The sequence below is a fragment of the Eumetopias jubatus genome, unplaced genomic scaffold (assembly GCF_037043125.1).
Source record: "Eumetopias jubatus isolate StellerSeaLion01/CBP00866 unplaced genomic scaffold, mEumJub1_p1.0 scaffold_14, whole genome shotgun sequence".
In the NCBI taxonomy this organism is placed as follows: Eukaryota; Metazoa; Chordata; class Mammalia; order Carnivora; family Otariidae; genus Eumetopias; species Eumetopias jubatus.
The window spans coordinates 17,943,470-17,960,205 of record NW_028274820.1 but is presented as its reverse complement, the minus strand read 5'-3'; the positions used below and the strand labels follow the sequence as shown (position 1 = coordinate 17,960,205).

The window sequence follows — 16,736 nt, the reverse complement described above, 5'->3', positions numbered from 1 at the left end:
AGCCACCCAGGTGTCCTACACTGCTTTGGTTTCCAACTAGAAAGGAAGAAACTAAGGTTATTTATATTCTCACGTGTCTTAAAAATAAGGCTGGACTGAGGGGAAATCTATTGGCATGTCTGCTACACCCTAATTCTTTGGTTTCTCTAGCTGACCAGTTATACTATTAAATTTGATTCATGAAAAAAATTGAGAAGTTTGCAAAGGCTTTCTCCAGAAGTTAAGAAATTTATCATCTACCTATCTCTCTATCTTATTTATCATCTCTCTATTGACTCTACCCTCTATGAGGTGCTTCATTACTCATCCCCCAGCTTCTGAGTATTTGGAGAGTTGAGAATGTTGTCAGTGATGGCTCACAGAGGAAGAGCAGAGCTTTGCTCAAGGTGACATCCAGCTGAAATTTATAAAGAAATATTGACAGGATGAAACAATCTTAGTGAGGATTTGGAAGGTTAGCATTTTTGCCTATCTGTGGTCCAACATCCTGATGGATAATTGGCACTATAATCAAGAACTTTCCTTGGTGGGCATACCCCTTGGCCCAGCAACGCTACTTAAACTGACTTCTCCTGAAGAACTAATTAAGGATGTGCACAGATATTAGTTATGAAGATGTCGATTCAGTTATTCAGTATGTTCAGTTAAGAAAAACCTGAATCTCTAATAACATAAGGGTTTGTCGAGTAACGCATACCATGGAATACAACAGAGCCATTATAAATGAGGTGGCAATCAGCTTTATTGACATGAGAACCAGTCTGAATAAGAGGCTGAGTGAAGAAGGAAGGTTAATCAACCGTATGTATAATAAGCTCCTAGGTTTTTTTCCCTCAAATCATTACATAAATGCATAGGAAACACCTGGAAAATTGTATACCAAAATACGAACAGTGATTACCTCTGCATAGCAATGAGTAGGATAAGGTAGGATTTTAATTCCACTATTTTTATTTTATGCATTTATTAAATACTTTATAGAAAATACATGTTTACCATATTATTAAAAGACCAACAAAATTATTGAAAAAAATAAATGCCTGCAGTTGTCCTTAATTATGAGATTTGCTGAGCCAAATATTGCAAAATAAGTTATTTTTTTCCTCACTGAAGTAATCCAACTCTCAAACAATTCTCATTTCAATATCTCAGCTTGCCTTTCCATATATTTTTATTTTCCTCCTCTCACATGTATTCCGATGGAGAAAATACTGAAGGGAGAGAAAGAAACTTTTGGCTCTCACACAAAGGCCACTACTGTACTTGTCACATTACCCTCAGTGTGGGCTGATGTTTGCTTTTGACTTTTTCATAATAAATAAATCAAGTGGCCTGGTTCATCTTTTCTCATTTAATCAAACTGATATATGTGCCCAGTTACATCTTGTCTAATGTATAAGTGTGCTTAGCTAAGTATTGTATAATGTGTTAATGTTCCTAATGAAGTATTACACTCATCTAATATTCAGTATGCAATTTCAGTTAAATATTTAAACAATGTTTAAATATGTAGTCCTCTCCAAACTCTTATAACCTTCAGGATTGTACTTAGGGTGTTGACTTTTTTTTTACATATATTTTTTTCTCCACTTCCATGGAGAGTTCCATTTCTGATTCCCCTCCCCAGAGAATCCCTACAACACTGAGGAAGTAGGCTAGGCTGCCAATTCCTTTTAACGGCCTTGCATAGGTTTCTTCAGTGTGGATGCTATGCTGAACCCCTCTCCTGCTTTCCTTAAGGGCCAGAGAAGTTTGGCCTCTAATGGAGCAGAAACATACACCGAGTATTTTATTGGTACCCTAATGTGGGTCCATCTACTGGACTCCTTCAACTCCAGTGCCCTGTGGTAGTGACAAAGAGGGGAGCCCATGCCCACATTCTTATTAACCCCATTTCTCCACTTGCCCTGGGCTTACCCACACACCTCACTTCTGTGTCTCAATGGCTACAGAGATGAAAGGAGATTATGTGTCTAATGATCTTGTGTGAGTACGACAGGTCACTTCATGCCTTCTCTGAGAAGCAGGGACATTGGGAAAGCTAAAGGAGATTTTATACTTCAGCTTTCAGATTGTTCCTCTACCTCCTTGAATGGAGAGGTGACTGTAGTTGTCGTTCCAAGCGCAGAGCTGGTGTGTGGCAGGGGTACCAGTGCGGGCTGAGAAGCAGGGACTTTGGAGGCTTGGCCCTCCCCGCATTGGGCCCACGGGACCTTAAGCACCAGTTCTCCGCAGAGAGAAAATTTCTCTCAGGCTTGGCATCAAGATACCTAGGATGTCCTGGGAGATGAGATAAGCACCACATCCAGGGGTGTAAAACTCTTGGGGGTTGAGTCACTGGTGCATAAATCGTAATAGAGAAACGAATTCTGTTTCTGGCGTCACATAACGATTACTAATGAGAAGCATCATGAATGTGAATTCAGAGCCTTGCCACCCCCGGCATGGTAGCCAGGAAACAAGGATCCAGGTGTGGTGTGTCTGCCTTTCCCTTTTATTTATTTAGTTATCATTATTATTATTTTAGTTTTTAGAATTTCTAGCTAAAAATGAGCTGAAAGGGTTCTTTGTAAAAAAAAAAAATCATTACAATTTTCCATATCCTGCTTTTCTAGATTGTTCCTCAATACCTCAATTTTCCATATCCTCCTTTCATCACAGAAATTCTTCCACGAACAGCAAACACATAAAGATCTTTTAGACATTCATTCCTCTTGCCTTCCTCCTTAGAATCATTGTATTTTCAATCACATCTTAGAATATCACGAACCTTCTAACAGCACAAGTCAAACTGAAATAAAACATATTGTGAAAAGAAAAATGAGTGTTTTGTTTGTAATATGGCATTTATTTTACAATGCACATATTAGGTCAAATGGTAAGAACCAAAAGCATCTTTTCCCCAAACAGAGATGTCCCAGAGTAGGCCCCACAAAGGCTACTCTGAATGCCGCCAGAAGCTTTGTCCACCAGCTTTCAGCTTTCATAGACCTTCCACACCAAAGGACATACCTACCACTATGGCTTGTGGTGGCTGAAAAAGAAAAATGGAAGCAGATCATTAAGAAAAATGCTTCAAGATGTGTGTAGGAGGAGTTCTGCAGTTGTTAAGGCAAGGGGAGTTGGGCCTTCCCCAGGCTGGCTGGGCAGCGCCTGGCCTCGGCCTGAGAGGCAGTCTCCGTTCTGGAAGGCGGCTGGCTCACACTCTTTTGGGGTTTGTTCTCTTTTGGGCACTCCTAGCTTTAATGGTCTTCTTGGGGCTGGCTGGTTTGGGAGCAGGCGGCTTTCCCTTTGGCTTCGGGGTGTTGCTACGACTGGTACGCCCCGCTGTTCGCTTCTTGTCCTGAACGGTCCTCTGCTGTTCTTGCAGCCTCTCTTCCCACTGCTGGGAGGCAATTTGCACACATGACCATCAGAGACATCGCACTGTGTAACGCTGGGAAACTGATCTCAGAATCGATGCCATTTTTCCCCCCTGTAGGAGCTGAGTTGAGACAACAACGAATAAAATCGCCAGCCTGCATTGCTGGGCACTTGGCACACACCAGAGGATTTGAAAAGTGCTCAAGATGGGATGAAGTCTCGATACCCATTCATTTCACGGAAGCTCCCAACAGCCCTGCTAGGTTGGACACCATGGTGGTGGCTAGGAAACGGCACACACGGCTCCTTTGCAGCCGGTCACACAGCTGACAAACGTCAGAGCTGGGAACCAAATTCATCAGTCTGACTCCGGGGCCCAAGGCCCCAGGCCAGGCACTTTTGCCCCGTGGCCCTGTGCGGCGACATTTGTGCACTGCAACGCCTTCTAAAGAGGCTCTGACATGGCAGAGAGCAGAAGTTTACCCAGCCCACGAGGAAGGACAGGGGATCTCCCAGCGCATTTGTGGGTGGGTTCACCTAATGCTCTTCCATCCAAGACAGAAGCCCCTCCTGCCTCTAGTAATCTGCTCAGTGTTAGCCACCCAGAACCGATGAGAAATGAGACTTTCTGGATAGTTGCTTCCTTCATAGAAAAGGACTCACTGCTTATATTATAAAGAAATACTATAAAGAAATACTAATACTATAAAGAAATACTGAGAGCAGCATGTAAGAAAAAACTGAAAAAGTGGGTCCACTTAAATAGACATCGCCTTTTAGCATAACCTATACGCCCCTACTTGGTCAGAGTGTATTTCATTCAGCAAAGAGTTTGAGCATGACCACAGGCCCGGCATTGTCTGAGGCACTAGGAATGCAGGGAAATGAGAAACCCGGTCCCCACCCTCCCAGGGCACAAGTCTAGTCTGTTCTGAAATAATGAACTCATCAGGTTTGCTATTACATGGTGCTAGCTTCAAATTCTCACTGAAGCATATTAGAATGTTTGCTGCAAAAGTGAATGGCCCAAACAGCTCTGTGATTCCTGAAAGCTTGCTTTCCTCTCAGGTTCTTATGGTGGACTGACTTTCTACATTGATGTTTCTAATCTACGGTAGTCCTGGAAACTGGATAACCAATCCTGCTAGAATTTTCTGTCCAGTAAGGCTGAGCAGCTCCTGAGTTTTTAGCTCAGATGTGACCGTCATGTTATTCCGAAATGCACGGAGTAGGAGAGGCTGTGTTCAAACTACCTTCTCCATAAGTCACTATTAATGTAGCCTTTTACCTTGCAAACTGAGAGGCCCCAGGCTGTAGTAAGACCTTTCGTGAACCTGAGAACACAAATTCTCCTAGATACATCTAAACGTATTTTCAGGAGAGGGGACGCTTTAAACATTTCCAACCAATGACCTGATTTCTTTAGTTCTGGTGTAATCTCATATCTCTGGGCAAAAAAATTATTCTAACTCCCTTAATTGAATTACCAATATTTCCATGATGTTGCCACTAAAATCATGGATTTGGCCAAAGAATGATTACAGTTTGTAGATAATTGATTTTGACAAGAGTCTCAAAATTATCTTAAATACAGGGAAAGATTATGCTTTGTCCAGAGACAGAATGAATTTTAGAATTGCGTATTCACACCCTTATGTGTCTATGTCTGTTTTAAGCCCTCTGGATGTTAATTCTGCTCAAGTACCTGACTGATTTCGCTAAAATAGTTAAATAAAATACCATAAAGAGATAAAAAAAAACAACCTAATTTAACCTGGAAATAATCAGTCGATCCGTATTGAATGCAACCAAATCACCTCTGAGGCTGAAGAGAGGTTGATGCTATAGCTTCCAAGTCAGAATAGCTGTGGTCTTAACTACTTATTCAAAAGGCAAACAGGGCTGCTATTACGGCCCCGCACCCCAGAGCCTGGAGATAGAAGAATGTGAAGAATCCCCCAGCTCTAAAGAATTTCTTCACATGCCCTTAACTCCATATTGGTAGTGTTGCTAATTATACTTACTATGGATCTTTTACTGAGTTGATCTCTCCATTTTTCAACTAAACAGTTTTCAAGAAGCATCATCCTGAAAAAAAGTAATTGATCTTGAGCAATTCTGATTATGAAAGGAAAAAGTTTAAAAACCCCCAAATTTGTAAAAAACCAAAATTCTTTATAACTCTTAACTGTACACACCACATGTATACCATTCATATTTTACTAGCATTTCCTTTTATTCTTCCTTGTCCCTATATATATATATATATATATATGTGTGTGTTTAGATCACACTGTAGATTGAGATCATACTGTACATTTTTTATCATTCTATGTATTTTCTCATATAATTAGAATAATTTAAAAATACAGCTTTAATAACCATAAAATCTTTCAACAATGATATGCATCATATATATATATATATATATATATATATATATATATATATATATATGCACTTAGGCCTTTTTCTACTGTTGAACCTCCTTTTGCTTAGCTACAATTACCAGCATTGAGTCGAATGTCCTTGTATATATATACTAGTGTGCACTGACTCATTATTGCCTTAGGACAGATTTCTGAAAGTAGAATTACTGGGTCAAAAAATATGTCTTTTTGGGTGCCTGGGTGGCTCAGTCGTTAAGCGTCTGCCTTCGGCTCAGGTCATGATCCCAGGTCCTGGGATCAAGACCCGCATCGGCTCCCTGCTCCGTGGGAAGCCTGCTTCTCCCTCTTCCACTCCCCCTGCTTGTGCTCCCTCTCTCGCTGTGTCTCTCTCTATCAAATAAATAAATAAAATCTTTAAAAAAAAATGTCTTTTTTCAAGGTTTTCCAAGCACAGTGCCAAATTGTTTTCAGAATGGTTGAACTTTCGTTCAAATTATTTTTTAATCTGGGTTGGAGAATTAAAGAGGTAAATTTAATACTATTTGTATTTCTTCTGGAACTTGTCCATATAGATTTATGTACACATTATTTATATATTGTAGTCTTAATGTATCAAATATGAACTTATATGACCTCTTTATACAGTAAGGTTACTATTGCAAATATTTTTCTCAGTATTTATTGGCCTTTTTGGGTAATTTTTATGTCCATGATATTATGTCATCAAAAGTATATATTGACATTTTGCCCTTGTAATTTCTTACGTTAATTTCATGTTTGCAAAGTATTTTGCCCTTCAGATTTCACATATCTATTCACCTAATTTTATCTTCTATGATTACATTTTAAAAATAGCTCTTTAATCCATTTGAAATTTATTTTATAGTACAGTATAAAGTGAAAATATGTACTAGTTTTCCAAATAAAAATATTTGCAACATTTACTATATAATATATTCATGTCCAATTGATTTGCCATATCTCCTTCACAATCAGTTATTTTATGCATTAGAATCTGTTTCAAGACTGCTTCCTCTGTGTTATTTACCTACATGTGTACTCCTGCCCCACATGGCATTAGCAAGTGTAGCTCAGTACCAGTTTTCTGTTTTTCCTAAGGTAGATCTCCTTTCAAATGGTATTTTCAAAATCTCCTTTACATGCCCTTGCCCGTTTGTTCCTCCAAATGATCATCAGCATCAATTATGAAGACATAACTCCCAGTCATTCAAAAATATTTTTACTGGTATTTTCATCAGAATTATATTAAGTCTATAAGTGAACAGAAAGGATGACAGGAAAGATGTTATTTAATTCATTTATAATCCATTCATCTGTCCCAATAGGATTTAATGACTAGCAGTCTGGTAGAGTCCCAGAACCGCATCTCATTCTGTAGCAGATACAAACACTATGCAAGAGATGAGCCCAGAAACATTCAGTCAACATTCATTCACTCATTCAACTTCTTCAGAGAGACAAGGTGTAAGTAGAAGAATAGTTTTAAAGCCAAGAACACAAGGTGGTATACACAGTGCGAGGATGGTACCCAAATACTGACAGGATATAGATCAAGGAAGTATTCAAGTGAGGTCAGTTTCAAAAGGGGTTTTGGCGAAACAGTCCATAGCTGTATCCAGAAGAAACAGATAAGCATTAATGGCAGGGAATCAAAGGGAAGACTAGTTATATAAAAAAGGAGTCATTTTGCTGGAGATGTGTCCTGCAGCAAGTTATGGGGTCCTTCCTGGAACCTGGTCTGAAGAGGTTGATTTTTCCATTACAAGGAATGTACCAGTATATAAAAAGATGCCAAGGAAAGGGAGGTGGGGAAGCACACTCCCAGAGATATGTGTATGTGTGAGTCTGACTGTGTGTGTGTGTAATGGTTTATCAAACAAATACTGTACATTTATATTGTATATTAGGAAAATGTGGACCTGTCATCTCAAATGGCCGTCTTTACTCGATCTGTAAGTTGTTAAAGAGCTCCTAAAAAATATTCAGGATTTGCCACACTAAGATTGATTTGAATGGTTTGAAAAGAACTGTTTTAACTCATAGTAGTTTATCTGCCTACGATTTTCGAAGTCGCTTAATGAATTCTGGGCTTGATTTTTAAAGATTCCATTCAAATAGTCCTATTTCGATTTTTCCTTAATGCCATGAGGAATTCAATGATATTTAGGATATGTGATATGGTAACAGCGGCATCTATTAAAATGATCGATTTGTTTATTTATTTATTTAGTTGTCTTTTAAAAAAGAACTACTGGTGCCATTTTTTTTTTTTTTTTAATAAACCATCCCTGCTAAATGAGATTCACGTTTCTCGAAGCAGCGTGCAGTTGCTTCTGCCCCTTTGTGCCTACCTGGAGCGCCACTCGTAACACATGATGAGAACGTCTTGGTGGGGCAGGATGTGAGGACACTGGCAGGAAGAATTTGTGATGAGTGGGACCTGCATTCGAGGAATGGGGGACAAGGACTTGAAGATCTCTTTCACGTCCACCACGGTGGTCACTTCGTTACAGCCACTCCTCTGCACGGCTTTTATTTTGGCATGAATGACTGCGATTGAAAAAAGTGACAGAAGTGTTGATGAAGCCTTGGGAGACAAAGAAGGATGGTGCATCTGCGCCAACTCCTGAGCCTCTCTTAAAGAATCCCTCCTGTAATTATGGTCATGTCCAAGCTGCCCAGACGCAGGCAAGGAGCCCACATAATCCTATTGTCAGCACTGTCTGCCGAGGCCCGGATCCTGCAGCAGAGTGCAGGAGTGGGGGGACGAGCAGGCTCCCGCGGGGCTCTGCCGCTGGCTCGGCCACTGCTCCGCATCGGCTGCAGCTGATAAAGAATGGCACAGATTGTTCCCAGCCTCAAAATCCTAAAATTAGTCCCGTTTGTTTGCATGTTTGTTTGCCCAAATCCTACCTGGAAATTCATGTCAGGAACATCAATATTTTTGATCCTCTGCCTTGTGATCATCTGAAGTGAGGATCATATGTTCTTGAGTTCAGAAGCCACTTTTTTTTAAAGATGTATTATTATTTGCGAGAGACAGCGTGTGGGGGGAGGGACAGAGAAGGAGGAGAAAGAGAATCTCAGGCAGACTCCCTGCTGAGCCCGGAGCCCAAGGTCAGGAGATCATGACCTGAGCCAAAATCAAGAGTCCAACGCTCAACCGACTGAGCCACCCAGGCGCCCCTCAGAAGCCACTTTAAAGTCTGTATGGTCCAACTACCCATCTGATGCTTGAATTTCCTCTCTTCCAAAGGAAGTTATTAAATCATAACATTTTTGAACTGGAAGGAGTCTCTGAAGATCACTGCTCTCAATCCTTTAATTGCACAGACTGTCAAAGCCAGGTCTGTAGTGAGCAGAAATATAACTGTTATTACAGATGGCTGTTAACATCAGCATGTCTGATCAAGCTTTAAAAATTCTGGCCCTTTTGGTCCCTTGCTATTACTGCCTTCCATGGAATTGTAATCAGCCTCGCACGGATCTGTCTTGGATTCCGTCCTAGAAAGCTGGTTTATGAAGAAGCCAAAGGACTTAAATAGAAATCGTTTCATCATCAAAGTAGTTATGGACAACAGCAAGACAGTGAAACTCCGGTTAGTAAGGAGGGCTGGATAGTGTCAGATGAGACAAAAAGCAGATTAGATTAAGACAATATCTACAAAGAACAGTTTTAAAACAACAACAATGAAAGCTACTGGAAAAGACAGTGCTTTTTTTTTCCTTTGGTTGAGTTACCCACATTGGCTATGTATAATCTCAAATCTTACGATTCAAATAAAAGGTTATGTTTTTCAGACTTTTATTTTTTTAATTTAATTAATATTTTTTTAGGATTTTATTTATTTATTTGACATAGACACAGCAAGAGAGGGGACACAAGCAGTGGGAGTAGGACAGGGAGAGGGAGAAGCACACTCTCCATCAAGTAGGGAGCCTGATGTGGGACTCAATCACAGGACCCTGGGATCATGACCCGAGCTGAAGGCAGACACTTGACCGACTGAGCCACGCAGGCTCCCCTTCAGTCTTTTATATGGCCATGATCTTCCTACTTTCACATATGAAATATTACATAAAGTTCATGATTTAAAATTTCAGTTTGAATTACGGAAAACAAAGTTAACAAATAAAATGACCATTTTGCCTAAACAGTTCCTGTTATTTCAGCAGAAGTAATTTAAGAGATGCAAAGGTACATAAAGGAGCCCAAATAGATATTTTAAAAGAACATATTTTTAATTAAATTTACTTTCAAATGATAATAGAATTAAATTTACTTAAAAAATTAAAAATAGCCTGATTCTTTGAAGAATGTGCTGACTGTTCTTTCCAGTAAGAGAGGAAGGGATATAAACCATGTCAATACTTGTACATGTTTCCCCGCAATTCCTTTAAGATGTTAAATATCTACAGGGTTTTTTTTTTTTTTTTTTTTTTACAGGTATTTATAAGTAAAAAGAAACATGGGCAGGTCTTAGTTCCTGGGCCTCTGGGCCTCAGATAATCCAGCCCATGGATCACTCACCCATCCTTTAGGAAACCTCAGGAAGAGAACAGGTCAGATGGGCTGGCCTGGCTGAGTGGCCTTTCTCCCTAAGACAAGGAGGACCTTGAAGGCAAATTTGTGCTCTGATCCACATCACTGTTCTCCCTGGGTAATCTACTTTGGTTTTGCTTAATTTACCCAAAAGAGCAAGACATTTTACAGTTGTCTTTGTGCCATCGAGAACCCACGTCGAGAACCCACATAAGTAAACCCTTTGTCATCAGCTCTGTGGCTGGCTTTGTAACGTGGCAAGTCCTCAAGTGAATGGTTGCGTCCGATGACTTACCGTAGCTGTAGTTTCTGCTCAGATATGTCGCCAGAGTGGGCTTCACCTTCTTGCACTTGCAACGGTCTGAAGGAGATGAGAGAGAGACAAGAAGTTGGAAAAGTGTCCTGAAACCATTTGGGGGGGAGGCAGAGAGGGAACCTCAAGGTGACAGAACTCACCGGGGCTTAGGCGTTTACAGTCAACATCAAGAGGCCTTTCCTGAACCATCATGTCTGGCGTGATGTCTATCCACTTAACGTCTGAAACACACACAGAGCCGCATGGGTGTGGTCAGTGACTTAGCCTGCTCACCCAGCTGGAAAAAAGAACTGTCTGGAGACACACCCTAGCACAGTATCACAAAAGAAGAATACTACAACGTAAAAGTGGCATATGACTGTCGACTACCTCTTTCACACAGACATTCCTGGGCTTCGGAAAGAAGAATTTTGAGCGCGATTTTACCCATCGAGCACAAATTGATGTGAATGTGTGTCCATTTGACTTGGCTGATACACACAGTTAGCTTCCCTTCCAAATCCATTTTAAAATGTTGGTTTTTCCAAGTTGACAGTTGACACTAATCAAAATGTCCAGAATATTTCCAGATCATCACCTCTCCTTTTGCAGTGCAGAAACAGTCCACAGCTATATGTAAATCCCCCAAAGCATAACCCTCTATCATTTATATAATGTAAGCAATAAATATGTTTATTTTTCTAAAGCTTTGAATTAGAGAGGAGTTTCGATTTTCCCTTCACTTTACTTCCCCTTCATGTATTGGGCAATGCTCTGAGATAGAACCTCAAAAACTACACTGAAGTAACACCATAATCTCTTTAAATGTGCAGGAACCTGGGTCAGAGATAAAAGCATGCAAAATGCTCTTAGGTTTCATTTCAAGAAATGGAATTAAACTTGCTCCTTCATCCTAGAAAAGCGGCAAAATGACAAAAAAAAAAAAAAGGAAGCAAAAATTGTTATCCAGTTAACGAAGACGCCACAGAGTTTGACTATGAAACCGACGTCACAATTTTCCAGAACGACTAAATTTACAAACTTGCGCTCCTGGTGGGGAGTGATGACTGGTACTGCCTTTTTCGGCAAGAGTTTTCAAGAGCTGACACTAACTGGAGAATCCTGGTGGGATTGTTTTCAGGATTAAACGATACACGTGAAGTGCTTAACGCTGGCTCAGCCCCATCCTATGCCCCACCTGCCATTGCCGCTTTTCTCTGTCAATAACAATGCCCCCAGTGGCTCACTTATAAGCACCTCCTCACCCCGCACACACATAATCTATGGGACGTGGTGTTCTTCAGCTTCCGAAATTCCTTTAGGGAAACCAGACTTTTCCCCAAAGTCAGGCCACCAGCCCTTCCCACCTCCCCCAACCCTCGGAAGTGGGGTGGGGGGTGCTGACCGTCCACCCACTGGCATCGGGAGAAGTGGTCGCCCGGTTCTCACGTGGCAGCAACAGCCAAGAATGCCCCTCGCCCCCTCGGTCCTTCCCCTCCGCCTCACCCTCGGGGAGGTCGGTGACGATGGCCTCCGGCGAGATGCACACGCCGCGGTCGTAGACGGGTAGCTCGTCGCAGGCCAGGCTCTCGGGCCAGCTGTGGTTGTACATCTTCATGAGGGGCTCGCAGTCGTCGCGTGCGCGCTGGCACACGGACTTGCACGGCTTGATGGGGTCGTGCAGGAACTCCAGCGTGCAGATGGGCGCGTACATGGCACAGAGGAAGAAGCGCAGCACCGAGCTGCAGTTCACGTCCACCAGCTCCTCGTACTGCTCGATGGCCAGGATGGCGTTCTCCTGCGTGCTGTGGTGCAGGTGGTTGGGCATCCGCGTGATGTTCCAGGGCATGTGCCGGCACATGGGGATGCGCACCGCCTCGCAGGGCGCGCCGCGCACGCCGAGCGCCAGGCGCAGCCCCAGGCACAGCGCCGCTAGGACGGAGAGCAGCATGGCACTGCGCTGGCGCGCTGCCGCCCCGACCGGCAGAAGGGGCCCCCGGCTTGCTGTCCCCCTAGTCTCTCGTCCTCCCTTCCCCGGGGAGGAAGTCCTTCGGGGGCACGGGAGAGGCTCTCCGCCCGCGCTGCGGTTCGCAGCGGTGCGGGGCCGCGGGAGCGGCGGGGGGTATCCGGCGTCCGGCGCACCGAGCGCGAGCAGCGCCAGCCCTCAGCCAGCGGGGCGCGGACCCGCCCGGGCAGCTCCAGTCCCCGACCCGGCAGCTCCGAGCGCAGCCGGCCTCGGCCATTGCGGGACCCTATTTATCCCGACACGTCCCCTGACGTGGGCCCGGAACGCTCCTTTGGCAGCGGCGGGCGCGGCGCGGGCTCCCCCTAGGCCGCACCCGCACCCCCCCCCCCAGCCCTCGCTTTGCCGGAGCGGTGACATCATCTCCTCCGGGCCTCAGCCCAGGGCTGGAATCCTGCATTTCCCCAAAGTCCCTCCTTTTTAGTCTGGCCAGTCCTTTTTCTTCGCACCAAGAAACAGAGTCTGGCAGTCGTTTTGGACACCGGATCCAAGAGGGTGCAGGAGAGGCGAAGACGCTATTTGGGTCAAAGCTGAACTTTGCGCCCTCTCTGCTTTAGAGGTTCCCCAAGTACAGAGTTGGAGGGAAATGGGAACTTCTGCGGCCCTTTAATTCTGAATCATGCTTGCTTTCTCCAGTAGGGGGCATGAGAAGCGCTAAGCGGCGAGACTACTGTGTGGGACCGGATGGGCAACGTTATATAAACAAACGCCCCCCGCCCGCCCCCCGCCCCGTTGTACGGAGTTGGGTTTTGTTGTTTTTGTTGTGACTAGAAGACATGAGTTTCGGCTCAGGTTTTTCCAGAACGGCATTTGGTCTGTACCTGCTCCAGGAACAGAACTGCCGGAAGGTGCAATAATAGCATCTTCTAGTTTAGGAATGTATTCCCTCCGCCAACATTCCCCTTCCTTCTTCTTACTCCTTATTCCTCTCTCCAGTGTGAATGGAACCCAGGAGAAAACAGAGCACCGGACACCACAAGCTGAAAGATTTTTTCCCCTCTTCATGCCAAGCGATTTCCAACCCAGCAGCCTAGAATCTTGATTTTAGATGTGCTTGAAACTACTTAAGAAGTTGTGTACCGTGGAAAGCAAATGTGTATGTTTTGTGTTCTCTATTCTCTTATTTTTTATTAGGAAAAGGTAATAAAACCAACTGCTGGCGCAGGTCTCCACAGAAAATGCAGGCTTTATTGTTGCAAATGTACATCAGTCTTCAGCAGTAAGATTTCTGGTATATGATATTTTCTTAGGGCATTAGAATATGAAAACGTGGTCTCTGAATGTTAATCTTTAAAAACATAATTCAGGGGCGCCTGGGAGGCTGACTCAGTTAAGCGGCTGCCTTAGGCTTAAGTCATGATGTCGGGGTCCTGGGATTGAGCTGCATTGGCTCCCTCCTCAACAGGGAGTCTGCTTCTCCCCCCACTGCTCCCCCAGCTTGTGCTCTCTCTCTCTCTCAAATAAATAAATTAAATCTTTAAAAAAAAACATAAAAGCATAGTTCAATTAGAAATCTGAACATATGGCAGATAGTTGTTTTTTCATTTTGATTTTTGTTTTTTTTTTTGGCTCCAAAGCTCAGACCCACAATGTTAGTTTAATTTTGACTCTGACCAAGACTAAGAATTAAAATAGTCCAAAGAACAAAAAATACAGCTGGCATTTTATTGAGCATTTACAATGGGCTGGGCGTGGTGTTAGGCTCTTTAAATGCACTATCTTATCTTTTTAGGGAACATGAATTAAACATGGTAAGTTGAGAGGACAAATGACAAATATATTTCAGGATTCATCCAAGGAGTCGGGTTCTGTTTAGGGGAAGCCCAGAGCGTCCAAACACAGCCACGCCAACCTAAAGAGGTATTTCCAGATAAGTCTCAAGCTCCCAGGATGCCAGACCAGGCCAATGAAATATCACGCAAAGGGGATAATCCAGATGACATCTTCAGTCATTTGCAGCAGTCAAATCCAATGAGTCTAAACCCCCTGGCTTAGTGAAAAATATTTGCAGCCACAATTCCTACAGGGGAAGAAAATACAGTTTTGAGAAACAGCTGAACTCGGGCTCCTTTTCCCGTGAGTTGGTGGAAGAGGCGACCTTGGAAAGGGCTGTCCTTGGCACAGCCAGCTGGAACCTGCTGCGTCTGTCCCAGCAAGTACCAAGTCACAACGCTGCAGGCATTGCCCTGATGTTCCCCAGGACATGTCCTTTAAGAAGGGGGGAGGAGAAGTTAAGAGGCCCTCTCTATAAATCTCTCCCCCCCCCCCACCAGGAGGTCCACTGGCAGCCTGTCTTTAGTGCTTCTACTTGGGGTGGGGCAGCAGTGAAGGAGTCATCAGGAGATTCCATCAACTGGCCTCTGTCTTCAGGCCCTGCCTTAGCACTCAATCCATTACCCTGTACTTTGCACTGATTTGCCAATAGCTCACGTAACTGAGGAAGTTCCCCTGGTCAGTGCCTTCTCTCTGGCAGTTCCTTTTCAGTCTCCTTAAAGGCCTGCTCCTCTGCTTGGGCTTCATGCCCAGTCCTCGCTCTCGACACGCCCTGCCTCTCCAGGAGTCTCAACCTCAGCACTCCTGACACTGGGGCCAGATAATTCTTTATTGGCTCCTGTGCATTATGGGAAGTTTAGTAGCATCTCTGGCCTCCTAGATGCCAGCGGCGGCTTAGTCCCCACCCCACTATGACAATCAAACATTTCTCTAGATATCACCAACGGTCTCCCCTGCTGTTCTCCTCTTTGGTTTCAGTTATCACTCAGATGCCGATCGCTTCCCAAACCAGCCCTCTAGCCCTGCTGCTTTCTGGAAGTGCTTATCCAACTGTTCCTGGGGTATTTCCACCTGCACATCCCACAGGCATCTCAGAGTCAACCAATCCAAAACTGATTTGTCTTCTTTCCTCATTCAGGACTGAACTCCCAGGGCCCCAAACCAGAAAGCTCTTCCTCCTTCTGTTCCACCCTCAGCTCTGTTCCACCCTCTCATTTCAGACGTCACTGTCCCTCATCTGATTTATAACAACATGTCCCTCCTCCTTCTCCCTGCCCATTCTCCACCCTCACATCTGACCCAGCTTCCTAAGACTTAGGCCTGATGGTGCCCCTCCCTGGCTTTCAAGGCCCTGAGTGATCTGGCTCTAAATTACTCTCCTTAAAAGTGCTACACCCATGTTCCCTTGTGCTCATGTCCTTCATCCAGGAATGTTCTCTCCCTCTTTCACCTAGCTCACTTCGTCATTCATGAAACACAGATCAACTGAAGAGATGCTATACATTTGGAAAGCAAGGGTCTTTTTTTTTTTTTAAGTTGCTTCTTTTTCTTAATTCCATATGGTACATCCTAATATTACAAAACATAAACCATAAACCCAATTAACTTTGTCCTTGATGCTAAAATCCCGGAGTCACATACCTCTGGGGTTGTGGTCTTGTCAGGTTATGGGTGAGGGTAGCAGTCTCACTGCAAGTGTGGCCTCAAGGTGCTGTCCCTGACTCAGTCCTATGCCCGACAGCCAGGGCTTGTCCCCTAGCCCCCTGGGCTCTATACTAAGAAAAGGAAAAGGGTCAGGATGAATGACTGACGTCATTTCTTGAGGAAGGGACCCTTCTTTCCATTTCTAATTTGGAGGAAGAAGCTGTCAATTTTGACAAAGGGTCAAGCTGTGTGGGGACACAGCAAGTGCAGTAGCCTGGCCTTCCCGACCTTGAACTTGATTGCCTCCTAGTATGTGGTTACCTGCCGCCCACTTCGGTTAGTGGAGACACGTATTCCTTCCCACCATCCCGCTCCTCACCCCGCCCCCCTCAAACGCGGATGCCCTTCAGGATGCTAGTGGCACCGCTGCCACTGCATTTCCTGTTGGCAGCAGAGAGCAAGTGGAAACAGAAGCCGCAGCGGCCAGCAGCCCAAGCAGGAACCGCTCCCGCGATTCACCCGGGCCTTCCCAGGCCCTGGTCCCGGCTCCCGCACCTCGAGCGCCTGACCCCAACCACCGGAGGTGGGGGTGGGCTGCGACCGGAGGCAGCCAGCTCGCCGGGACCGCACTCCCGCACCCGGCCCAAGGCTGCGCGGCGGCGGCGCAGTTCAGCGCCCCTTGCG

The 16,736-nt window shown here is 44.3% G+C and overlaps 1 protein-coding gene across 1 annotated transcript; it reads right to left on the bottom strand.

The window, feature by feature from the left end:
- Nucleotides 1–2,827: 2,827 nt before the first annotated feature.
- Nucleotides 2,828–12,584, bottom strand: SFRP4 (secreted frizzled related protein 4). Its single transcript, XM_028095329.2, has 6 exons — nt 12,119–12,584; nt 10,774–10,854; nt 10,613–10,678; nt 8,126–8,324; nt 5,388–5,451; nt 2,828–3,385 (listed from the first exon to the last, which is right to left on the bottom strand). The coding sequence occupies exons 1-6, from the start codon at nt 12,561–12,563 to the stop codon at nt 3,200–3,202; spliced, it is 1,041 nt and encodes a 346-aa protein (XP_027951130.1). The 5' UTR covers nt 12,564–12,584; the 3' UTR covers nt 2,828–3,199.
- Between the last annotated feature and the right edge of the window lie 4,152 nt (nt 12,585–16,736).

Coding starts and splice junctions, on each gene's coding strand:
- SFRP4 (XM_028095329.2), bottom strand. CDS start 12,563: ATGCTGCTCTCCGTCCTAGCGGCGCTGTGCCTGGGGCTGCGCCTGGCG. Junction 8,325..10,612: donor GAGCAGAAACTACAGCTACG/GTAAGTCATCGG, acceptor TTTCAATCGCAG/TCATTCATGCCAAAATAAAA. Junction 3,386..5,387: donor AACTCAGTAAAAGATCCATA/GTAAGTATAATT, acceptor ATTGCCTCCCAG/CAGTGGGAAGAGAGGCTGCA.